This window comes from Melospiza georgiana, chromosome 11, assembly GCF_028018845.1.
Source record: "Melospiza georgiana isolate bMelGeo1 chromosome 11, bMelGeo1.pri, whole genome shotgun sequence".
Lineage (NCBI taxonomy): Eukaryota > Metazoa > Chordata > Aves > Passeriformes > Passerellidae > Melospiza > Melospiza georgiana.
The window spans coordinates 4904621-4931788 of record NC_080440.1 but is presented as its reverse complement, the minus strand read 5'-3'; the positions used below and the strand labels follow the sequence as shown (position 1 = coordinate 4931788).

Here is a 27168-nt window from a genome sequence, read left to right as displayed (position 1 = left end):
TGGCTAACTAGTTGCTTTCCATCACTATTCTGTTCTCAGCTTGCAGTTATTTATGGCATCCTGCTACACATATTTCATAACTTTGTCACTGAACACAAAAAAACCACTAAAGAAATTAAAGGTGAGCTACTACTGGTGTTACCCTGTCATTTGAGGATGAGGAATGACATTGTTCATGTAACAAATGTGACTAATGAGAGAGTTGAAAGGTGGGATTTTCAGAAGAGTCTTAAGGGAACACTGAAAACAATGACCTTTCCAGTTCAGCATTTGCTGATGATATCTAATGCTTGATGTCTCAAAGGGATGAGATCTAATAATCAAAATTTAATGGAACAGAAACCAAGTGTGAGCTGGACACTGACACCTGAGAACAGCACAGGCTGTGCTGGGAGGGATGGAGCCCAGTGTTTGGGTCATAGTCTGCACTGACACAACCTCTGCTGGCCCAGCACTCTCAAAAATTACTGGAGAGTCAGTGGCAGGTGGAGGCACTGGAAAATATCATCTCTCCTGCTCCTTTAGAATTTCAGTCCTTCAGGGTTAAGAAGTGTTTGAAATTCAAGGTGCACACATGGCTGCCCTTTAGGAAAGCACTGTGAAACACAGTCTCACTAAACTCAGCAAACCACAGCAATCTCCTGTTCTCTGCAGAAGTCCCAGTTCCATTTACTCTGAGGCATTTCATAATTAATTCAGAACATGCTGGACTGTTGGATTGACAAATATAATAAGAGCAAATTGAAATGTAACAAACTAGGACAAAAACAAAGCATTGTTCTCATCACCTGTAGCCCATCCCAACACTTGGAACAAGGCACCAATATCAGGATGAATTTAGCAGCCTGTCTATACCACTGTTAGAGGTGCATAAATCACCTCTTGATTAAACTGTATCATTTCATAATGAATGTACAGGACCAAGTCCCAGTGCACTTCTAAGCAGTGGCCTTAAAACTTCCAAAGTTCCCTAAAACTCCCCAGTTTCATATGGATTATTTTATGTCTGCCTGCTAGAGCTGCTCTGTCCTCTCCATGGATATTCTATCTTCTGTCACCTGGAGCATGCACAGCACTCTCCCACAGGGCCAGGCAGAGTCCTAGATTAATAATGCTAATGAAATACCTTCCCTGGATGGCACAATTAACCCAAAACTAAGGGATCTCTTTACTTTTTAAAAATTCTCCTTCAAAGCAATTTTTCCTTGCAGCTTTTCAGTCAACCAGATCAATCCAACAGCTGGGAGAGTCATGTAAATCAAACAGCCCCAATTTCCACAGTGCACCATCAGATAATGCATTCAGCCAGTGCTGGCGTTGATAAGTTTGAAAGAGTTTTGTGTCACTGTATCTGCAAGCAAGTTCAGAAGGAGGTGAACAAGTTGCCAAAATCTTGTTTCATTCCAGGATTAAGGGCTATAACAGAGGTCATGTCTGTACCAGCTCCAAGCTTGCAATTTTTTTTCCATATAGCAATTTTCCTCACTTCATTGTCTCCATCTTCGTGCCTAAAACCATCATAAAGACCTGTGGCTGGGATTAAGTCTCTTCTACATATCCAAAAGGAAATGCTGTGGATTTACTGTTAATAATTCAGCACTTATAACCCTGCTGTTCTAGGGAAATAGTCTGTTCTGATATCATACTTCCTGCTTGCACAAACAGCACTATCCTTATTGCAACCACTTAATGCCATATTCACACCCTTGTAAAAACAAATATTTTCTCTTAAACCTAGAACCACTTCCAAAGAAAGCAGGTGTGATCTAAAATAAAAATTTTTATCGTCAAGGGTTTCTCTTTAACATGAGAAAGTCTCACAAAAATTAAAATTCAAATGATAGCAACATCTTGGGTATCTAGGTAGAGCCCAAACTTCAATGAACAAGACAGAGCTTTTTAGTTTTTAACATCTGGTCTCCTGCAACTAAATATTCAGTCGATACATTTCTTTAAATTGCTCTTGGATAATTAGTAAATTCTGTAGCTGACAGCAAGATATTTTCTCTCACAGTACAGAGTCCACACATGAATAGCTGAAAAATACAGCAGTGACACTGAGGTGAACTGCCCACACTTTTATCATAATAGATTGTTAGCCTTGGAGCTGTGCTGGATCTCATTTAAATACGAGCACACATATAAAGTATGGCAGGTCCAAGCACTCAGCATAAAATCATGGCATCTGGTTGTGAAACATTTAGTTATTATGTACCTTTATAACATAAACGTTAAACATCTTGATGCCATACGAGATGCTGCTACAAATTTTAAGAAACATAATTTACATTTTAAATGGACCCCAAAATTCAGATAACTGCTTCTAACACGAGGATACCAACATGAGGAATGTGGGGCTGCTTAAGGTCAAACCTAATTACAAAGCCTGCTAAGACGAGGATCGTTTTTTAAGCAGTGCAAAATTAAATTATTTGTCAGCGCTATCAGGCAGTAAATACCTGCCTGTTTTAATTGCTGTTGATACAGCCTAATAAAACTTGGAAAGGAAACGTTCAGGCTCAATTTCATTTCTCTTCCCAGGTCCAGATGCGCCTGAGAAGCAGCGGGCTGGGCTGGTCCTGCTGCAGGGTCACCTCACCAGGGATGTGTCCCCTCCTCACTGCCTCGCCTGGCCCCTGCTCCTGCAAAACCTGCAGCAGCAACGCGCGTGTTGGACACTGAGCCAGCTAAACACCGAGCTGTGCCTCTCCTGGACACACGGAGAGGTAAATAAGAGATGAAGTGGGGAGAAATCCCGTGGAAATGTGGGAGAGCGCGTTCCCAATGGGAGCGCGGCGGTGCTCAGGCTGTGGCTGTCGCGCTGCTGCCATCCAGCGGGGCTCGGCACAGGGACCCGGCCGGGGATGGGGAGAGAGCCACGGGCACAGGGATGCTCCTGCTGCTCCTCCTGGCAATGCCCAGCAAGGCTAAGGTGTGCAGGGAAAGGAAAATAAAGCGTGAATGAGAAGCCTGTCACAGACGTGTTTTACGAACAACCCTTTCCTTAGGATTTTTTCTCCTGAGAAGCTGAGAGGCCTCAAGAACAAGATGTAAACAATGGTTATCTGCTGCTGTGGAAAGCAACAGGTAGATCTTTGATTAGTCCATGTTAGTTGTTTCTAATTAATGGCCAACAACAGCCCAGCTGGCTCAGACAGAGTCTGACAGCTGCCTTTGTTATCATTCCTTCTTCTTCTATTCTTAGCTAGCCTTCTGAAGAAATCTTTTCTTCTATTCTTTTAGCATAGTTTTAATATAATATATATCATAAAATAATAAATCAAGCCTTCTGAAACATGGAGTCAGATCCTCATCTCTTCCCTCAACCTGAAACCCCTGTGAAAAGGGTCACAAGAGGCCTCAGGAACAACATGAAAACAATGGTTATCTGCTGCTGTGGAGTGCAACAGGTAGATCTTTGATTAGTCCATGTTAGTTGTTTCTAATTAATGGACAATCACAGTCCAGCTGTCTCAGACTCTTGGTCAGTCACAAGCTTTTATCATTCCTTTTCTTTCTTTGCTTTCAAGCCTTCTGATGAAATCCTTCCTTCTATTCTTTTAGTATAGTTTTAATATTATATATATATATATAATAAAATAATAAATTAGCCCTCTGAAACATGGAGTCAGATTCTCATCTCCTCCCTCTTCCTGGGACCCCTGTGAACACCACCACAGAAGCCTTTGTAAGAATCTGCTCCTTCTGCACAAGGAACAAAGAGGCACCTCCTGCCCAGACTCACTCCTGGTGCTGCCTGAGAAATCACTCCATGGGCTCAATCCATCTCCACCCTGCAGCTCTTGAGGTGTTTGAGATGCTGGAGCTGAGAGAGGAATGGTGACACAGAGCTTTGTAACATGCAGGATCTTATACCAGCACAAATTCCAAGTCTTCGGATCTAGAATTTCACTACACTTAAAATGGAGGTTCAGCACATACCTTGCATAAACCCACTAGAAAAATCCTACTGGCTGTTAATCTGCTGTGATAGGTACCTAAATATCTTGTTAAATCTAGTGTTAAAAGCCTGTATCTGCCTTGTTTCAGTATTTGGGAACTCAGAACACACGTAGAGCAAAATGAGACTTTGATATTCTGCTATCTACTTATCATCTCCTCAAAGATTACAGACAAGCTAAGAATTTGTAAATGATAGCATAACATTTTCATTACCAACATCATTACTTGTGGATGATGAAGCAGAGACAGTGACAACAATTTAAAGCCAACACAAATTGTCAGGGTACTACAGGGCAATTTATGAAGAAGATAAATTCCTGATGCTAATAGGAGACTACAGCAAGACATCAATGGCATAGACTCCTCCAAATCAAGGAGAATGGGAGGGAAGCAGAGGGAAAGTTGGCTGATTTGGGACCAGGAAAGAGGAAAAGAAGATTTCCTCAGCAGTTCAGCTGCACTATCAGTGCTCTGCTCTGAGACACTGCTGAGACAGAAGTGTCAGTCTCTGTATTTTTCAGACCTTCATATTTCCTGTAAAATTGCTACAAGAAACATAAAATGATCATTTATCCTTCTAATTTAACTCATCTTTAAATCCCACTAAACAGAATTCTCCCAAAGAACAGCAGTGGTGTAGCAGCCAACAAAGAAGGGGATGCTGCTTTATTTTTGGTGTATGGGGAGAAACAGGTGACTGATAAGCACTCACCAGTACCTGATATTCAACTGCACCATTGGCAGAGTGGGAGAATCATAATCCACATTTCATCTGGTTTGATTATCTTGGGGTTTTGGTAACAGTTTGAAAGCCTGACACGTTGTCCTCCCTGTTCAGTCAACCTGCCAGGAAAGCAGGGGCACAACCAGAACTCCTCCACTCTCCAGGAAGTCCTGAGTGCTATAAAATCAATCTGCTGGAGTCACAGGCAGAAGCCAGGGCTGCCCTGTGATTACAGGCTGCACCAGGCACCAAGTCAGCTTTTACAGAGACTCTGCAAGGGTATCTGCTTTGATTTACTGCCCTGTGTTCAGTTCAGCTCTGTCTGAGCAAGACACCCAGCTCAGGACACTCCCAGTGATTAATTTCAGGAGGACTCATTTAGGATAGTTGTGCTTTGTCAGTAGAGAGATATCCTTGATTTGCCTCTGTACCAAAACACAATAAATCCATTTACCTGTTAAACAAGCTAACTGGAGCATTAAAGCCCTGATCATTCACACACCCCTACAAACAAGACTTGCACAGCACCTAACATGAAGAATAAACTCAGCTTTGGACATTTCCACGATGTTACTTCTCAAATGCATTTTGAACTTTAGCACTTTTTTTGACACAGGACCGCAGACTTAACAGAAAACGTACAACATATTATTTGATTCTAGACAAGAGGTTATGTAATCATTAGTGCAGACCTATTTATCTCCCTCTCATGTCATCATTCAGAAATTTAAATGTGATTTTTGAATTTCAATTGGCCTATCAAGTGTTCAATGACATCACGAGATCCTGTCTCCACTGAAAGGGATTTCTGCCTTTCTTTTCCCTAAGACTCGCATCCTGTTCACTCCATCCTGCAGTCCTTTCACAAAGCAAATAGCTTAAATCACCAGATTTATACAAAAAAGACTAAATAACTCTCATTGCCCCAGAGAGCACTTTGCAATTGGATTTTTACACACACTCTTACTGAAGCATGGTGTTTATCCTTGTGATTTTCATACCAATTTCTTTTTATATTCAGAATCACTTTGTTTATTGCTTTATTTACAGTGCATTATAACATCACTGATCCCTCCTCTGCTGGAGGCCAGTACCTGCTGCCCCTCAGCTCCAGGTTCCTTGGTGTCACCTGTGTTTCACACTGCATGAAACCAGGGTCAACCAGTGGGTGCACAACCCCTGTGCTCTCACCTGAGACACCAGGAGCCCATTTCTTCTCTCCCCATCCCCACAGCCAAGTAGCAAACCAGTTCCTAATCACCATGCTAATATAAGAGCAGTGGCAATTAGCAATATCCTCTCAGTACAACCATCTGCTGAGGCTGCCACAAAGCAGACATCTTCCCTCTGCTTGTCCCTGACTGAATTCATCACTGCACAACAGGCAGCTTTCCCCTGGTCAAGGAGTGACCCTGCTAATGATATTTATCATCTAACAGATCTCAGGCTGAAAGGTCATGTCACATTTCACCAAAATATATAGTGAGCCAAACCTAATAAATAAGAATAAATGTCCTTTCTTTGCAGTGCCTTTTGACCAACTCAGCTGACAGACTCTGGACTGAGAAATGCTGGAAATGAGTTTGGGAAGGAGCTCCCCAGTCACGTGCCAGCTCTAACTGGTGGTACCTGTGCTGGCCAGCACAGTGATGGTGTTTAAGTGTGGTGTTTGCATAAATCACAGCCCAGCCACCAAGTCCCAGGCAGGACAATCCAAACCAAAGTTCTGCACCTGAGACCCGTTGGTTCCCATGACACTGAAGTGTTCACCATGCACACAAGGGTTTCATCTCCATCTCTTAAATGAGAATGATCACACTTCCCTTTGGTTTGGCTGCCAGAGGAGAAATCACTGTTTATTTAGGCTGCAGGATTTGGGGCAAAGACCCCTCTCTTTTTTGGAGGGATGACACAGAGAAAATGCTGAATCACCTTTATTCCCTGATTAACTGCTCCTTCTGCAGCCATAGCTCTTTTTAATGCTGCTTTGATGCTGTTCTGGCTACAGCCAAAAGAAAAATGGAAATGATTTTGCAAAAAACCCTACTCAGGTCTTGGGTTTGATCCAGAATTCAGTCAATCCAAATCCCTTGATACCAGGGAAGGGTCAGGAAAATTCTTTCAAGTCAGTGCTGGATTTGTTGCCCCAGAAGAGGACATGTTTTCAGAGTAAACTCTCTTTTCTCTCTAGCTTGGCACAAACTATCATGTGATACAGCCTGATAAAAGGATGTTTCATCACATTAGCATAGCAGACTTATTTGTCAGTTGCAGACTAATTATCTTGGCTCCTTGTTTGGGGACTGTGGCATCCCTTGCAGTAAATTGCATTTTGCTGAGGGCAGCAATTTTACTCAATTTCTAAAGAGTGTCAACACAAAGTTGAGGGGTCTTTTGTATTTCCAAATGAAATATTAAAAATAGTGTGTGGTAGGGGAAGAAAAATAGCCCATCTGTCACAGTGTTTCTGAATGAAATATCAAACTATTGCTTTTTTCTATATAATTCAAACAACATTGAACATAGATCTGATAATAAAACCCAATATATTGTCTCCATATTTCTGAAACCTTGGAAGAGGAACAAAGGCTGAAAAATTAACTCTAGGCAAGTAAATTATTAAACTCAGTTGTCAGCAGCCATTTCTAAAAACAGATAGAGTTGGACACCCAGCCAAGCAAGTGACAATCCTTGCAGAGCAATCAGACTTTCTTTTAACAACATGCATTTAGAAACACTGAAAATAAAATTATCAGCTATACTTTTTTCCTCAGTGACACAACAGTACTAACTCCAATGGAGTGCCTGCAGAGAACAGCAAGGACCTATTTCTGCATTCAAACTCTTTTAGATGAGCAAATTTCAGTTGACTGAATTTTAGTAGGGTTTTTTGGGGTTTTTTTGTTTGTTTGTTTTTGGTGTTTTTTGTTGTTGTTGTTTTGTTGCTTTGATTTATTTTTTCCAGCTGGAAGAATACCAGCATCTGCTGAAAGGACTCACTGGACAGAAATCATCAGCACAGCCACAATTCATGCCAGACACTCTCATTGCTGGGTGAGTTAAGCCAACTGACATCATATGCTCTTTTCTCAAGTTATATTCTGACTTGATTTTTAACATCTTCAATAAATTATGTTTTCTAAAGACAAATCTGAGAAAATTTAGTAACAAGTGTCAGTGCTGACACAGAGTCTTAAGATCTTCCTGTTTGATCCCCTCTGAAAAGGGCATCTCCTCAACATGGGAAGTCAGGAGAGATTTTGTGTCCCTTTCAGAGACAATCAGGGACACCACGAACAAGGAAGATCAGTGTCTGCTCCCTCTCAGCCTTATTTGCTGCTATGCAAAAGGAAATCTCCTGGGAAAAGAATGGAAGCTGTAGAAGATGGGATATACAGAGCACAAAAGATATTTTAATGTTTTACACCCAATCTGAAAATAAAATAAACCCAAAAGTTGGGTTCATTTATGAAATGTACACCTTGATTGGGTTCATTTATGAAATGTACACCTTGATACATTTGTATTTTTGCTTTACAATCATAATTTTGTTTTTGCTATCAGGCAAAACCAGCCAACGTGATGCAACACCCTACAAACAGCTGTTAACACACCCCAGGTCTGCTAAACACAGAGCTTGCCATTCCACCCCAGCTAATTTGTGACTCTTTGTACAAAAAAAAAAAAAAAAAAAAAAAAAAAAAGACACCAAAATAAATCTGCTTATTCCAAAATATGGACTTCATCTTAAGATGCTACCTGAAGAAAACACAGGTAAAAAAAGAACTGGTATCAGGAGGATGCAAGTAGGAAAGAAAGCTAAGGGAAATCTTGCCTCACACTTCCCTGATCATTATTTCCCAAAATAACAACATAAATCAGAAAACTAGTGATCATTCACAGACTGCAAGGCATATGGATGATATCCATAAGGAGAAAAAATAAGTGGAAATAAAGGAAATAAATAAATAAATAAAGGCCAAACACTAAGCAACAGGACAGTTGATCCCAGAATTTTCCACTCATAACTTCTGGCATTTCTGGAGGTATTGTTAAAGATTGCCACCCTGGAAGATAATGAATGTCAGGTGTAGCTTCCATGTCCAGTGTGATGAGGAGAGATTACCCTGCTGAAGCCTACAAGACATCTTTAATCTCCTGATTTAGAATCCATTGTCTGCTATCAGTTGTCACTCTCCTGAAGGAATGCAAGAATGCCGCCAAACACTGAAAAACAGCAGCAGCAAAGGGCTACCAGCAGCAATCCCGAGGTACTCTGCCAGCAAAACACTTAAATGTTAGTAAAAAAAAAATTCCATCTCCAGGTTCTTCCATTATTAATTAATAACGGTTTCCAAGAAGTGCTTGCTCAAAGACGCCCTTGAAACCAGGCACATCAGCACCACAAACTTTCAAAGTTAAAGTTGAGGGGCAGATCTCTGGAGGACAGAGCACCGTGCTTGGCACCAGAGCAGAGCTGGGCACTCCAGAGTGTGAGCGGAGCAGGCACAGCTGGACCATGCCTGATGCTACAGCCAAGGATGACTGCAGATCTCCTGCTCTTCAACACAAGGTGAGTATTTTGTACCCACCCACAGCCAGGTGGGCAAATGAAACCCACCAGGGAGAGTAATCCCTCCCTGGGCAGCCTCTGAGCCTCCCTCCACCAGGCAGACAGACAAAAACAGACAGCCTAAACAAATCACCAGAAACTGCTGCCCATTGCCATGGGCATCCATTCAGGCCTGGGCAGCCACCCATTTGGGATGAGAGGCCTCACAATTACACTGAAATGGGACTGTGATTCTGGGGCAGGCTCTGCCCTGCTGTCACAATCAATGTTAACTGGAAGGCTGTGGCAGTGCAGCCCAGCCAGTGAGCACAGAGCTGGGGATCAATAGAAGAACAGACCCTAAAAGAGTTTCCATCCTTCAAAAAGGCAGTGATTTGCCAGTGGTGAATGCTGTGAGTGACTGCTTTTAGCTTTAATAAAACCATAACTATGGAGTTTAACTTTTCTGCTGAGACACATCCGGAGTGGGCTGGAAACTAAATCACAGAAGAATCAAACTCCCACTTCAGTGGGGTCAGGACTTCATCTTAGGCAGGTCTTTTAATCATTTCAGAGCAAGGAACTGATGCAAGTCCTTTACATCTCAATCTCTTGCCTTCATCACTCTGGCATCCATCCTCCCAAGGACTCAGCAGGCTGACCTCCATGGAAACCCAGAACAGAGCTTTTTGTTGCATCACTTCACTCAAGTGAACACCAAGGACGAGATCTTTTCCATTCTATTTGTGGATTTACACTTATCCAACCATTTCTGTCTCACACTAGCACAAGACAATCCATTTACAAGGTAATATTTTTTTTCTGTTATCAGATCTAAGTTTGGGAGAAGTAGGTTTAAAAGAAAAGACACAGAATAAAGAAAGCTTTCCTGGTTAGAATTTTGGTCAATGGAATATAAAGATTATCATTTACAGCAGATGGCAGTTATGTAAAAAAATGATGGTGCCAATGTAAAATGACAATATTTTCACAAGATTTCCCCAATGGCTTTAAAATAAGGTCCCTTTGATACTGCAGGAAAGAGCTTGGTATCAGCCTCCTGCTCTACAGTTTGACAAACTGTGCTTGACCATTTGTATTAAATGAGACTCTCTCTTATTTATTACAGAATTTGCCTCCCACTTTTGAAACAATGACATTTGAAACACAACACACGCACAGTTAAAAGTTTGTCTGTAATTCTCCCCCTCCCACCCCTCAGCTCCCAGGAATACACAAATATTTCCATATGCAATCACATAGTTAAAGTGTGCATTCTTGGAAAATGATACCAGAAGCTACATTTTACTCTATTAAAAAAAAAAATCAACACTGAATTCTTACTGGTAACATAGATATGCATCTAATTTTAAGTCGTTATCAAAGTCTGTCGTATATATCAAAAGCTCTCATTGTTATTTAGAAAATAATTAAAATGGAAAATAAATATTTCTTACACTTTTTTCTCCACAAAAATAAGTACAACGGCAAACGTCACACTGAGAATTCTGCTCCTTTTTGTCTTAAAGAGAACCTATTTCTCAAGTGAATTGCCTTCCCTACCTTATTACTTGAAGAGATTACAGTCAGGGCTGTATATTGCAGCCACCCTGTATTTAGAAGCTGGGTAATAAACCACATAAATAGCACACTGAATAAAACATTAAGACATAAAAGGAGTTAAATAGAACAAAGGGCTAAAGCTTATTGTGCAGTAACCATGCCTGACCCGTGGAAATACAGAAAACTCATAATTCTAGTTAGCAAAATGCAGAGTTGGGATTTAAATCAGGAGGAAGCTGGTGGTGGCTGAGCGCTGGAGCCCCTTGCACAGCCTTGCAGGGCCCTCTGGTGGAAGCAGGAATCCATCTCACGGCTGCCCAGCAGCGCTGCCAGGAAAAACGAGGCTCCAACCCCAAAATAAAGGGACAGCAAGCAGCATGGGTTTTCCCTGTTTTCTTAAAAGCAGCAATATTTCTGATATAAAGCTGCGTTTTTCAGCTCTCCTTTAGGGAGATTAAATCCCGGAACCTGTGTAAGTAAGGAATTTTTCCTCTGACTCCAGTGGGAGCAGAGTCCCTCTACAAAGCCCTGAAAGTAGAGAAAAGAAGTCCTTAAAGCTGTGAAAGGCAGCAGTAATGTGGAACATTCTGCCCAAAAATTTAGACCCTTCAGCAAAGCTGGAAGCATTGCAGGTGAGCATCACCACATAAACCAGTCTCCAAAAAGCCAGGTAATTCATGGCAGAAACTGCTCAGCTGGCTGTGCCAGCTCAGGGTCTGCAGGGCCAGCCCTCACACGAGCTGACCTGACAAAATGTCTTTTCAATGCTTCTTAATTTGTGGCTTTGAGCAGTGAGGTGGAAACAAACCTTTTCTGGTGCTAAATGTATGTTGCTTCATCCAGAACAGCATGGAATTGATCATTATGTTGGTATTAGGTACTCAAAAAGCCTGAAATACTGCCCATTTTTTTTTTTTTTTTTTTTTTTAATAAGTAAAATTGGTGCTTATGCTTCCCTTAGTTATTGTCAGGGCAAAAGAGAAACTCTTCAGAAGGGCATTCACAGCAACAGAGTCAGATGAACATTCTCAGGTTTCTTCTCCACACAAATATACAAGGGGCTGCTAAAATAATCTGCACAAGCAGCATCTTTAATGATCTAAAAATGGCATTTTTAATGACCTAATGGTGATGAGAAGGAAAATTCCTCCTCTGCCTTTTGCTGCTGTCAGTCAGGGCAATAATCACTGTTCCAATGAAAAACAGGCTGCAGTCTCCAAGCTGAGTTCAAGACCCAAACTGCTCCAAAGCAAGGCAGGATTGAGCATCTCTCCTCTGACAGGTATTTCAGGGGATACTTGTGGTGAATATTTCACAGAGCAAAAGAGAGAACCAGGTCTGTCTTACACTTCATTCCAGGGAAGAGCCTCCATTGTCAAAGGGATTTCTCAATGCCATTGTCTCCCACTTTTCAGGAGCAGGATGGCTCTTGGGTCCATAAGATCCAGTCTCTGTCCTGGCCTGAATAGGGCACACAGTTGCCAAATGTGATTTTTTCAAGCACCATCTAGCATGACCTAGGTCAATAATTGTCTTTTCCCAGATTAGGCTCCTTAAAAATGGCAGCATTTTGAAAAGAAGATGTCAATTCCCACTTTTCATCTTGAATTCTCTTGTCTGCTCTTGGTTAACAAAGTTTCTTAGCTGTAGTGAGCACACACTTATTTAAAGGTGCTGATGATGCCAAGTAAATAATTTGAAACACAATGAGTGTCAGGAGCAGACACAACCTGCTCTCAAAAACCAGCTCCTCTCAAAGCACCCCAGGCTGGGCTCCTGATGCCTCCCAGCTCAGCAGTACCTGCTGGACCTAAAGGACAAAGCCCTTGCTGAACCCAAGCCTTGGATTCATCCCTCTAATGTGCTTCAGGACATTTTACTTTGAAAAATGGGAATGCTGCCTATTGACTGCAAAAATTTTATCTCAATTGCTATCCAAGAACATGCTAATTTGTATGAAATAAATGAGGCTAATTATTTGCTTTCCACAAAACAGGCTCTGCTAAAAGCTCTGAATTATTTGTTTTCCTGATGAACAAGGCAGCACCTTGCTCACATAATAGATTCCATCAGAGATTTGATTATCCATTAGAAGGGCAATCTATGTGTTGTGTCAGGCAGCAAAGATAAGATGGGGCTGGGAAACGCAGGGCCCTTGAGAACGGATCCCTAAACCCTCTGTGGTGCCAAGAGTCGGATTTAGAGAATCAAAATTGGGATCACTGCTTCATCTACCACAGGGAATCAAAGAGGGATGGGGGTCACTTCAGTGTGCAAGGAGGGAAACTCACACTTGGGGAAGAACAGGATACCATGATCTAAAAAAGGTGCATGAAGGCTCCAGCTTCAAGGGGGTCCATCTGAAAAAACAGCTCCACAGCTGGACCAAGCTATTGATGAGGAGCAGAACCTTCATTTAGCTCACCAGAGAAATCACAGCACACAAACATGATTAAAGTCAAGTAACTTGACTGTGTTCGTGGTACCTCTTTGACAGGGAGGAAGGAATTCCTGGTGTCAATTTAAAGTATGCTCTCAAGTAGTCCGAAATTTCATGTAAAAAATATTGTCATGATTCACATAATACACTGTGTTCATCATACAAGCCCGCAATACAATATCACTGCTGCCTTATTATAGGTATTTCCCTTAGGTATACAGGCAAAGTGCATCTTGAAAGGACAAAAATAACATTTCTTCTGACATGACCACTCCCCAAATGACAAAAGCTGCAGAAGGCTCCTCTCCAGGTTTGTCTGCAGAGTCAGCTCTGAAATGTTTTGCTATCAACTTGTGACTGTGCACAGACCTCCCTTCCTCATGGAAGGGACACAACTAATTCCCAGAGCAAAGCAGCAACGTGGGTCATCCTCCACCACTGCATTCTCTGGAGTCACTCCTCAGGCTTTTGCCTCTCAATGCAGTTACTTTCCATAAACTGTGGCTGTGTTTTGCAGCAACCAGAGTGCTGCACAGCCAGGGAAAGCAGAGCTGGTGATGGGGGAAGGCAAGGAGGAGGCTTTGTAGCTCTCAGAGACGCAGCAGCTACGTGCAGGTCAGCCAGCCCTGCCTGCCAGTTCTGGAGGTATTTTGGTGAGCACAGGAGGAGCCTTCAGCTCTTGCCCAGACAGCCACTGAAGCAGCCAGGAAAGAGATCAATAGTTTGTCTCTCCTGGAGGATGGAGCCTCTACCAAATGCGTCCTCACCTCCCAGCCCTGAGGGGAGTGGATGCTAACATTAGACCTGGACCCACAAGGAGTCTGGCTCAGAGCTAAGAACATTGCATATGGATTTGAGGAGTAACACCTGATTTAGGGGCACATCACAGAGAGGAACACTTGCAGAAATCCCCAAGCCATGAAGCTGTCTATGGTGCTGAGAACAAACCCATTGTGGGGTTTGCAGCCAGACTTTTGATCTCTCCTGAGAGCAGCTCTGACAGGGGGTATTTTGCTACCTTACCTCTCTCTAGTGGGATCAAAGGTAGCAGAGTCTTAGCACAGCTATCCCATTTTATTCAGGACTTGCACAGATACCTTCACCGCTACATCTCCATCTCTTTCTGCTCTCAAGCTGATGTCTGCATGATCCTACCAGAGATGTTGCCACTGGTAAAAAAATCCAGTCTGGAAGCCAATCCAGCTCATTCTGAGCTTTTTCTGGCATTAATAATATGATAACACATCTTATTATTAATGCCTGGTAGGTATTTCCCTACTACAATAGTGCATCCCTTAAAAGCAAGATCTTTGTTTTCCTCATTATGCCAGTTAGGAAAAGGAGGAGAGTATCAGAGGCTGATCTAAGCACAGGTCAGAATTTGTGTCAGTCAGTGGGAGAACTGGCTAACATGAGTCTGAGGGCTTCGATTTATTGCCCACCACTGCTGTAAAGTCAGTTGATAACAATAGGATTAAGAGGGTGAAGATAAAGATACATTTCAGAATGTTTTTGGATAAGGATAGAGCAAAATGACACAAACAAATGCCAAAGACCTAGCAGTCATGAAGTCACTCCAAAAACCTCCTGGCGAGCTTCAGTACATAAATAACTAGAGAAAAGCCATGAACATTTACAATAACTCTTTTTTTTTTTTCCTTCCTTGTTGGTGGTGTATTTTTAACCTATTGCACTGATTATAACATGCTGTCAACAGCCTCATCAATTATCCATTGCTAGAAAGTGGGCTCTAACATGCTGCAAGTGGTATTAATTGGTCTCAGTAGCACATAATGAGTTTAAAAGCTCCTACCTGTGTGCCCCCGGGGATGGTGACTAGAGGCGGACAACAATTTACAGCAGACCATTAACACATAGAGCAGAAAGAGCCAGTCAGACAGAAGCATTGATTTGGCACAGAATCTCATCCTGGAGGCAGAAAAGGAAGCAGTTGAGTGAAAGAACAATGCAAGTAGGGAATAACATAAAAACGATGCGGGGAGGAAAAGCTGAAGGGATGCTGAAGAATAACTGATGTGGGTTATTGCAAGGCAACGTTCACAAAATCATATTCATTACTTGGTTGGGATCAATTCTTTGCTAAGGACATTTTATAATTACAAGCAATGTCTATCACACATCACATTACCCACAAACACATGTTTATAATAACACATTATGAGTGCCATGCAGTTGTATGAATCTGAGATAAGGGATGGGTTCTTTTTTCTTTTATCAAGATCCAGCCAGATTCAAAGTTAAACACACACATTTATGAGTTGTGCTACTATTTTTGAACTGCACCTCCCCCAATGACAGAAAAAAAAAGTCATTTTTACTTAACACTTCTCAAGACATATTAACTAAATAAATATATCATATAATAATTTATTGTAATATAATGTAAAATTTACTGTAGCCTTGCACAGTTCTGGGCTGGGTCTCCCCAACACACAATATTTGGGAGATTTCCTGGAGATCACCCAAATATTTACTGAGGGTGAAACACTCACGAAGCAGCACCTCAATCAAACATGCAAGGACTCACTTCTCTGTGTTGGAAACTGCATTTCAGAAAATATTTGCTCTAAAGAAGGTGTTGTTACTCTTATTCCTGTTATTCTTAGAACTAAGATCCCAAATCCTCCATCATTTTTCTGCAAATATCTAGAATTAAATCCCTCAATAGCTTATGTTATGCCATTCATCATACAGAAAGGGAATCTAATAATCTTTTTAAACTGAGTTATGATGATTTATTGCTTGCATGATACATAAATGGGCGTTATGTACTTGAACCCTTAGATACTGTGTTCCACAATTTCAGCAAATTCTGCGAGCAGGAATACATCAAATTAATTAAAGGCAATTTATAGATTTGCATAAATTGAAGCAAATACTGTTTTCATGGCAGTGACGTTAGTCTGCAGCTAATCAGCATGCTGGGATTTGGGCAAGCCTATGACGAATTTATTTGCACCAAAAAGTCCTTTGGGAACTGCTTTTCCTCTGCAGATTCCAGTTCTGAGTGTTTTCTACAACAAAATTATCTGTATTTCTTGAAAATACCTAAGAACATTCAGCTAATCCAATATTCAAGTGCTAAAGAGACAAATTTTAAAAGGAAATCCCAAGCAACACATGCCTTAGACAGATCTACCATCACAGCCAGGTGACACACTTGGATCTTGTTTAAATTTGATGAACATCTACCAATGAAACCAAAACAGAGGCCTTGTTTTCTCTCTTAAAATTGCTCACACAATTTCCCTTTTCAAGCTTTGCAGAACAATATTTTTCTCTAATTGCAAATGTTGATAAAGCCCAAACAAATAAAAAATGCACTTATTAATATCAAAAGTTAAGAGACCAGAAGCCTGCTGCATGTAAATAGATTTTAGCAACAAATTCTGGTTTACGCTGTAGAAAGAAATACATTGGTGCAAACCCCAGCACCTTCAGCCTACAATTAAAAAAAAAAATTACATAAATATTGCAAATAAACCAGCTCACCATGTCTACAGATTTCAGAGAATGAAAATTATATGTAAAGAAGCCACACTTTAAGCATGGATTTGGCAAGAGGGTACCTTTTCTGGCTTTGAGAAGATGCTCTGTTTTGAGCCCAGTATATTTCCATGCTGAATGCAGGAACAAACACCCTGCTGGCCTTTTACAGCTGTTTGTAGGAGACTTCTGTGAGCATGAATCAAGCCCAGCAGATAAAGACATCACTGCTCCTCACCCACCCTGTAAGTGCCCTCTCCTGGAGCACTCCCAGGCTAATTCAGAGCAGCTGAACCAAATTCACCTCTTGCATGCAGCTGAACCCATAATGTCACTGCAGCTAATGGGATTGAGTCACTGTGAAACCAGCATAAATGTCACTATTGCTCTTGGTCCAGTATTAGCCTAGGAAAACTGCCTAGTAAGTTCTAAAATCACTGTACCATTTCAGATTTTGGTCATCCAAATCTTTCCCAGGTGACTGAACTCTTTTTTTTTTTTTTTTTTTTTTTTTTTTTTTTTTTTTTTTTTTTTGAGAGAGAGAGCTGAATTTAACCTTAGTTTTCAAAACACACAGGTTACAGCTCATGAACAGGACGTCATCATCTGCTCAGCTTCCAACCCCATCCTTCTGTTGCTCTAAATGCAAATACTCAGATCTGATCCAAGTTCTGGTGTCACTCTGATGTGTCACCGTGAAGACACAAACCTTCCTCCAGCTTTCCTGTGGAATTAAACACCCCTTAAACACTGCTCAGGCATTCTGAACGTGCCATTTCTGGTGGGAGGTGGTGGAAGGGGCAGGTGTGATGATGGACAGGTCCTAAATCATGCATCATATGCTCAACAGTTGCTGTTCCAGCACTTTATTGGACCCAGGTGTTCCCACCACTCCCAGTGCAGCAGCAAAACCGGTCTCAGTGGAAATAGAATTGTACTGACCTATTTCCAAAAGTTTTCCCCAGCTGAGTTTGACTCTTTTGAGACACTAAACAAGGAATGTGAAACCAGGGCTCATCAGGTTAACAGGGCAACCTCAGCCCTGAGTAAGAACATTCAATTCCAGGAGGAAGTGTATCACCACAAAGCATCCACTCGCTCCTATCCAAACTGAAAGGCTGCTAAAAGCATCCAGTGCCATCCAAAGGACACATCTGCAGGCTTTAGTCTGCCTTGCAGGTAGGCAGGACACAAGTTTTCAGCCTGCTAATGTAAAGAAATACAAGAGGATCTTTGAAAAGGCAGGGAAAAAATGAAATTTGGCAGACAGATGCAGCAAGGGGTGCTGAGCCCTTCAGCGTCAGTGGGCTGCTGCTTTCAGAAATGTCAAGCCTTCATTCTCTATTGGATTCAAGTGGATATTGTTGCTAACCAGAACAGAGAATCTTCAGTGTCATTTGAAAGATAAAAAGTGCTCTTACCTTGGGGACTTTGCAAGAATTTTGTTCCAGTCAAACACAATTATTTCAGTGTGTTTTTCATAGTTATTCCAGATTCCCATTTGCAGCAGCAAATAAGCCTTTCTGCATCTCAGAATTTTTTCCTTCACTTCGGGGACCTAGAAAGAAAGCCACATTACACTGCAATTAACGTCTGCAAAGGTGCTGTAAAACACATCTTTGTTACCAAAATCTTAGTTTCACAGTGCCATCTACAGTGCAATCCGGGGCAAAAGGCAGCAGGTTTATTTCTCTTTTCTTTCTGAGAGCACAGAGGAGCTGTGGTGAGGCAGCTCTGGGGTGTCACTACATTAACCAAAGGCAGAGTTTGCTGTACATGGGGTTGCAAACAGAATGTGAGCAGCTCTCTGGGGTCTCTCCACCCAACACCCAAGAGTTTGAAGCAGAGATTATTAAAAATAGTGGGGAAAATCTGTCACTGTCTTCATAAAGATTTGGCCCAGGCCCTGTGCCTGCCTCAGCAGAGAGGGTCACACCCCCAGGAGAGTGTCTGGAATTGTGCATTATTGCACCCTCTGACCCTGCTGCCTCTCCTTGCAAGCTCTAAAAATCTACCATTCAGATTTTGGTCATCCAAATCTTTCCCAGGTGACTGAACTTTTTTTTTTTTAACCTTAGTTTTCTCAGCCTCTCCACGAGAAACACACAGGTTACAGCTGATGCTGTAATCCAGGAGTTACACTTTGAAACCTCCACGTGGAAGCACTTTCACAGCAGCTCTGACACATGTTCTGCAGAATGAGGAGCTCAAACACTCCATTTTATAGACACTCAGGCCTCTTTGCTTTTGCTGTTTATATTTGTTCTCTCACTTCCATTCCTGGGCACAACTTGACCTTCTGCTACTGAAAATATGACACAGAGCAGTTTGTGAGAGTGGTAATAATGTGGTCTTCACCTAGACAGCAATCCCAACCTTTTCTTATCCTACCCACCATTCTTTCCATTTCACTCATCCTTTAATCAATTAGAAATTTGCTTTTAAGAAACATGAAATTACAGCACCACACTGGAGAGCAGAGCTGTCTGGGGTCATAAAAGCACATAAAAGCTCCTTTCAGAGCTCAGGACAGGAAAGCCCCTGCTCAACACACTCATGGGATCACAGAACCTTCCAATCACAGGTTGGAAGGGACCTTAAAGCTCATCTTGTTCCAAACCATGGCAAGGACACCTTCCACTGGACCAGGCTGCTCAAAGCCCCATCCAACCTGGCCCCAACAACTCTTATTTGTTTAGAATGCCATGAGAAAATAGAGTAATTGCTGGAATTAAAGAGGTGCCAGGCCAGCAATCTATAATTAATCACATTTTGCTCTCTTTGCTTTCCAATGTGGAATTCCAGGCCAAGCCAAAACCAGCAGTTCTATCAAATCAGCAGTGGATATCAAAACAAAATGTAGGCAAAGAGTTGTCTTAAGAAAAAGCACTACCATCCTGCATTCATCCTTTCTTCCACAAATACACATAAAATAAAAAAATAAAAAATAAAAATAAAACAAGAGTGTGCCTCAAAAGGCCTATTAAAAGAAGCAAACAAACAGGATTTTCAATACAGCACTGACTGACTGAAATGGTTATGTGGTACATTTTTACCCATTTCATAATAGGACAGGTAGATAAATACACTCTTACAGTGCTCTTGAAGAAATCAATACTGCAGTACACTAACTTGGGTTTTAGTGCTTATCTGTTCCATAATTTTTATTAGAGAGGAAAATAAAACCCCGTGCAGATGCAGCTACAGGTAAATACAAACATCAGTGGAACCTGCTCTGTAAACACATGTTAAACACTGGTAAAAGGCAAGGGAGTATTGATTAGTCCAGCTCATCCTAATTAAGTGGATGCACTGAAAGTGACAGATGATACCTCCACCTGCATATCTCCAGGCTTTCTGATGCCTTCCAGGCACTGATATTTCTTTAAAAAATAGAGTTGTATAAGGGGAGATTAAGGCAAACTCCTGAAACCAGCTTCAGCTGGCTTATGTCAATAAAGGAGACAGATCAGAACAGAAACAAGAGGCTCTGGTTAAGAGCTGTAAAAGGAATTCCAGGCTTTTGATGGCAGAAGCATGCTTTGTGTGTGCTGTGTGAACAGTGGGTTTAGCTGCTGGCCCTGTCTTGTCTCAGGGTGACACATTACTCTGGAAAACAGAGCTGTTTGTTTGTTTTTATGCAGTGAGCTCTGCCCAGTGAGCAGCTGAACCCACCTCCATCTCCAGCAAAGATACAGAAAAGAAGGAAGAGGGAATTGGAGAGAAGAAGGGCTGAATTTTTCAGCATTTATGCATGGACTGGCCATGAGCAACTCCTGCTTTGCACAGGGGCTCCCCAGAGGCTACACCCCTCCCCTGGGTCAGTATTTAGGGGATGAAGATTGTGGGATCTGGAGAGAATTGCAATGGTCAGGGCTGGTGCACAGTCTGCTCCCTGTGCCTCTGCACTTGAGTAAAATGGGTATAAACAGCATTTCCCTGTGCCAGGGAAGAGTTTCAAGAACAGAAACAATAAAGGTCTAAAGTTATTTGAAAACTGTATAGGCACTGTATAATTCCTTTGACAGATGGAATAAGATAACACTTTAAATTAGGTACATTTCCTACCAATATTTACATGTTGTAAAATACTTTTTATGGCTACTTTCTGCAAAGAATAAATTACCAAACCATTTTGTGCCATCCTTTATAATAAGCTATTAAATAATTTAGAAAACCTCCTTTCGTTAAATATTTAAAAGGCCTTAATTTCTCCATTCTGAATAATTCCTCACTTAAAATACAACTGTGCATCTCTTAAAGTCTCCTCTTCTGTAAAGCAAGGGGTGAGAAGGAAAGAAATTTGGGGGCCATGTACTGTTTAGGGGATTTTCCAGCCTGACTTCAGCCCCAATGTCAGCCTGGCCAAACCCTTATCTCACACTGAATAAAGGACAAAGGGAAAATAGAGCAATATCTGACATTTCTAGGAGGAGGGGGGGAAAGATACACAACAAGTACACTGTGTGTATCTGAAAACTGCTGCTGTTGAGGGGAGCTAGAGACAAAAGAGAGAGCTAAAGCAAACACCTACACACTGACTGACCAACCCAGGACACATTTTGGGGCTAAATCACTACACTCAGTTATTCAGTGACAGTACTAGAAGGGGGAGTATAAAAAAGAGGAAGAGCAACTTTTTACACTTTTTAGGTAGGTATTGACAGGACAGGGGGGATGGTTTTAAATGAAAAGAGGAGAGATTTATATTAGATGTTTTATAAAAGTTTTTCCTGTAAGGGTCAGGAGGCCCTGGCACAGGCTGCCCAGGGCTGCTGTGGCTGCCCCATCCCTGGGAGTGTCCCAGGCCAGGTTGGACAGGGCTCAGAGTAACCTGGGACAGCGGAAGGTGTCCTGCCCATGGCAGGGGGTGGAATGGATGGGCTTTGAGGCCCTTCCAACCCAAACCATCCCTGGCTGTGTCTGATGCTGCCCTGCGGCCTGGTGCAGCTCCAGAGCTGCAGGTGAGCGATGTCGGGGTGCAGGGGTCACTGTGACTGTCCCTGTCAGGATACAGGTGAACGATGGCCCTGTAGAGGTGCAGGTGAGTGACATCCCTGTCACGATACAGGTAATGATGTCCCTGTTGGGACACAGGTGACTGATGTCACTGTCGTGACACAGATCACTGTCCCTGTCATGATACAGGTAGTGATGTCCTGCCGGGATACAGGTCAATGTCGGGACACAGGTCACTGTCCCTGTCACAACACAGGTCACTGATGTCCTGTCAGGACACAGGTCACCAAGTTCCCTGTCATGACACAGGTCACTGATGTTCTGTCATGACACAGGTCACCAAGTTCCCTGCCACAACACAGGTCACTGATGTCCTGTCAGGACACAGATCACTGTACCTGTCACGATACAGGTCACCGATCTCCCTGTCAGGACACGAGACACTGATGTCCTGTCGGGATACAGGCCATTGTCATGACACAAGTCACTGATGTCCCTGTCAGGACACTGATGTCCTGTCGGGACACAGGTCATTGTCACCACACAGGTCACTGATGTCCTGTCATGACCCAGGTCCCTGTCACGACCCAGGTCCCTGTCACGACCCAGGTCCCGGTCACGGCCCAGGTCTCTGCTGTCCATTCGGGACACAGATCACTGTCAGGACACAGGTCCCTGTCACGGCCCGGGTCTCCGCTGTCCCTCTCGCGGTGCCGGGGCCGCTCCCGGCGCTTCCCGAGGATCCATCGGGGCGGTGCTGCCCCCTGGCGGCCGCGCGCCTCTCTGCATGCGGCTGCGGCCCATTCCCGGCTCCGGCCGCGCTCGGCAATCTGCGCCAGGCCCGCTCCCTGTCCCGGGCCAGGCCCGCTCCCAGCCCCGCTCCCTGTCCCGGGCCAGCCCCGCTCCCAACCCCGGGCTAGCCCTGGGTCAGCCCCGTTCCCTGCGCTCCGCAGCTCTCCAGCACAATTAGCGCCCCGCATCAACCACACGAACGCGTCGCTGTCGCAGGGTCCGGGCGCTGAGCTGCCCTCGGAGCCTGGGCACGGCAGGGACACGCTGGTCTTCAGCCCACAGCCCTGTCCTCGGTGCCCATCGGGCCCGGCAGTGGGTGGATACAGGTAATAACGCGGCTCGCATTCTGCATTTGGTCCCTTAACCATCACCCAGAAATCTCCACATCAGCTCACGTATCTGCAGCGTGCTCTGAAGGCTTTGAGGGTCAGTAAATCCACCTCAGCTGAGTTATTCCAACAGTTAATTAACCTCACCGTAAGCACTGCACCTTCAGCTTGTACCTCCTGGTACATTCCCGTGGTTTTCCCAGCTGGCACATCACGCCAGAATGTGTCAGGCCTTCAAAGGCCTCGTTCTGCCAATCCTTACTCACAGCAAGTAAGGGTTACACCAGGTAGGAAGGCACTGAGCAAACTGAGAGAGGATTTAAAGTTACCCATGGAGTACAGTCACAGAATCACAGAGTCACAGAATCACAGTCACAGAATCATCACAGAATCACAGAACTTTTTGGGTTGGATGGGACCTCAAAGTCCATCCTATTCCACCCCCCATCATGGGCAGGGACACCTTTCACTATCCCAGCTGGCTCCAAGCCCCATCCAACCTGGCCTTGGACACTTCCAGGGATGGAACAGCCACAGCTTCTCTGGGCAACCTGTGCCAGGGCCTCACCACCCTCACAGCAAAGGATTTTCTCTAATATCCAATCTAAACCTACTCTCTATTAGTTTGAATCCATTCCCCCCATCCGTCATTTCACACACTTGTAAAAAGTCCCTCACCACCTTTCCTGTAGGCTCCCTTCAGGTACTGGAAAGTAGCACAAGACTAAGCTCACAGTGCAAGAAAATAAAACTTTTCTTGGACCAATTTCCTCTTCCCTTTACTCCCAGAGTTGATGTCAGCTCTTCTGCTTCCCTACAGGAATCTCTGAGGGATGGAGGACTGGTCACATCAAGCTCCCCATGGCAAAGTGAAGTGAGAAGGCTCTTTGGACCACACAAAAATCATCCAGGCAGGTATCCAAAAACCACAGGGTCGCTGCAGCAGTGCCCAGTGCTCTCAGACCCCAGCAGGCTCCCTGCACATTTCATGGGCAATTTTTGAACTGTTTTTTTATAACATCACGTCCCATTTACGACATCAGTCTCTGCTGGCAGCAGCTCAGTCTGTCACCTCTGGTCAGGCCTTTCCACAGGAATATTTCAAAATCTCACTGAACAGGGACTGGGGGTGCTGGGGAGGGAAAGAAAACAATGCCAGTGAGAGCTAGAGGAAATAAACCCCACATCCTGCTGAGGAGGGAGAGCTGAGCTGCTGTTATATCCACACAACAGAAGGTGTCAACCACACCAGCAAGCCAGACCACGCACACACAGACAGACATCCTCTGTGCCATGGGTTTGGAGGGAACCAAGGCTGTCTTCAGCAGCATTCTCTAGGGTAAATCTGTCCTCACCACCTCCTTTGAACATGAGAACAAACCTTTTGTCTCTTATGGGTGTTTAAAGATGATGCCCTGGGAGGATATCCTGCAAAACATGCCTAAATCACCCAAATTTTCTAGCCCAGACACAGAGACTTCATTAGTTCATAGTGCCAGAGTCACAGTGGCCACGTGGGTGGATCATCCCTTGGAAAAGTTTTTCAGCTGGACTGGTTTTGAGTGAGAGTTTGTGGCCTCCAAATTTGAGGCAGCAGAGCTCAGGTCACACAGCAGCAGAAAGGGCAGAGCTCAGGATCAGGAGAGAAATTCCAGCAAGGAGCAGAGGGCTGACTGCCAGAACACCCAAAGTCCAGGCAGAGTAAGGAAGAGTTCAAAATCAAAGCTGCTGCTTCCTCTGCTCTCTCAACACAAAGTGAGTTCTCATCTTTCCTCCAGGATAAACTCCACCCAGACCAAGAGGGCTGCTCAAGTGCCAAGTGCAGCTATTCTGGCAAGTGGAGGCAGAATAGACCCTTTTCTCCATATATTATTCATTAATCATCACCACCCCACTAAGGACCAAACTCCAGGAAAGGGAGCTATCACCACCAAGGTTTCATTTCAAGGTTGCCAATGTGGACAGCCAACACAGGAGATCTCATTGCAGCACAGGATTTCAACTCTTTCAATTACCCTTATCAGAAAGAATTTTTCCTTGTGATTATCCAGGTTCTTTCTGTTCCCCACTGCAGCTCAAAATCTTCTCCACCCCCTGCACAAGCCCTGCTAAAGAGGTGTGCAGGCTTCAGGCACTTTGTTCAAGGGAGAGCAGGAATTACTGCAGCCCTGTTCAAAGAGGACTCAGAGCAGAGACAGTGCCCTGCTCCACTCCCAGAAGCAGAGCAGTTCCCATCTAAAGCAGGCAGCACACCAAAAAAACAAAAAAAAAAAAACATGGAGAGAAATGTCTTTGAAGGAAATCTCTCCAGCAGAATGTTTCAAACACAGCAAAAACACATTTTCCCCTGCTGTAAACTTTGCCTGCCAGGTAGCAAAGCATTAGAGTTGTTGCACAGGGCATCTTGAGCCATAAAACACTGTTTTCTATACCCTGAGCTGATGGAGGAATTTAATTTCTCCCATGGAAGGCAAAGATAGCTGACCTTGCTGTAGAGCAGGTCACTCACCTTCCTTTCCCCTCACCAAGGATCCACTCAGAGGAGGGAGGAAGGGATGGAAGAGGAAAATTCCTGTCCATTTGTGCCTCTGGATAATGGACTGGGAGGCCCAGACCTACTCTGGGTGTGTGGTGGCTCACAAACCTACTCTGGGTGAGCCCAGGGCTCACATGCAAGAAGTAAACTCCTAAGGCTGGCTGTTCAAATTTAAAAAAAGAGGAAATCCAAGGGAAATAACATGAAAATTAAGAGAGTCAGCAAATGCAAGTGGTAAAAAAAATGTGAAAATAACTGTTTGCTTAGTCAAGAAAAAAAAAAAGTTAGTTGGAGACATGTCAACTGTCTCCTTGAAGAGGCTTTCTTTAAAGAAGGGCAGGATTTAAAGTGGTTCTCTGTAGCTGCTGCAAATAGCATAAAAATAAATTCAGTGGCCTGCAAAGATTAATTGTGTGCAGGAAGAGAAACTTTCTGTATCTAAGTGGGGGAAACTAGTGGTACAAACTGCTCAGAATCTCATGGAGCCTGGTTCCTGGAGGTTTCTTTAAATTGGATGAGCACTTGTGGGATGATCAAGGCTCCCCTCTCCATGCACAGGGCAGATTACATGTTTGCTCAGGGTATGTAACAGGACAACATATCCTTTATGCCCTGGAGCAAAAAGAAAACAGTGGGATATAAATGGGAGGTAGTCAGACACTGTTCATGTCATCCTCAATACCCTGAATCAAGTCAGAGGTTACTGGAGGAAAATCCTGGCAGAAACAAACTGAAAATGCCTCCTGGACATGGTTTTTTTCATGCAGGCAGAGTCAGGGTGTGTTGTATTTCAATATATTCTTGTGGTTCTTAGGGTCCTCATGCAAACAAATTTGGTTATTTCTGGTTCTACTGCATTAGAATATTTTATTCTCTTGTTACTCCCAAAACCACCTCACTCACAGCATGTGAGTGCTTCCCCAAGCTGTGTCAGGCCCTGACAGCAACAGGGCCTGTCCATTTCTCTGTCACCAATGTCACCTGTCCCTGCTTTGGTTTCAATTCCCAAAAGCTGCAAGAGGAAAGCACAGAACAGCCAGCTTTGCTTTTAGAACACAAGCATGTTTTATGAGCCCTGGATGCACGTTGGCTGATGAAGAATCCTCTCTGTCTGGGTATATGGGATAATTGTTCCACTTGGGACTCATTAGCTAATTATTTAAAGATTCTAAGGAAAAGCATTTCATAAATACAGCACTAAATTTTCAGAAGTGTAATTACAGGCTGAACACACATTTTTTTAGCACCTGTGTTATCCACTACATAACCCAATAGCAAATTCCTTGTGCTGTGCTGTCCCTGCTCTCTGGCAGGTGTGGGGTAGGACAGGAAACTGCTGGGAAATTGAAAAGGAGCATTTTTGGTATTCCCATTTTGGTAAAAAAACAACACAGTCATCTTGGGGTGGTGTAAAATTCTGCCCCTAACATACAGAATCTCAATAATGAAGGATAAGACTTGCACAGGTGAGGGAAGCACAGACCAGGCAGCCATAACCCAGATTCTTGATCTGAATCAGCTTCTTACTCAGTGTTAGAAAACATTGTTTGCTTATCAGTTACTTCCTCAAGTTACTCTGGGAAAACATTGCTCTACTGAGCAGTAGAATTCCAAAATAGAATTTCTGACCTATCACTTCAGGAATTGTTACTCAAAAGTAAAAAGTGTCACACCCCAGACTGACAAATCCCTCCAGCAGGTCCTGCCTTTCTGCTGGTAACCAGAAAAATTCCAAATCCCAATATGAGCACATAAAGCAACACTCCCAGCTATGTTTGTTTCCAGACACACCAAGAACTGCAT

At 43.3% G+C, this 27168-nt stretch overlaps 1 protein-coding gene across 1 annotated transcript in view; it reads right to left on the bottom strand.

The window, feature by feature from the left end:
• The window catches only part of TAFA4 (TAFA chemokine like family member 4), a 40610-nt gene extending 22360 nt beyond the window's left edge, over positions 1 to 18250 (bottom strand). The window contains exons 1-2 of the mRNA XM_058032119.1: positions 18171 to 18250; positions 15056 to 15171 (exon numbers count right to left, since the gene is read on the bottom strand). Of these exons, the coding sequence (XP_057888102.1) occupies positions 15056 to 15171; positions 18171 to 18250 (196 nt within the window). The remainder of the gene's footprint in view (positions 1 to 15055; positions 15172 to 18170) is intronic.
• Between the last annotated feature and the right edge of the window lie 8918 nt (positions 18251 to 27168).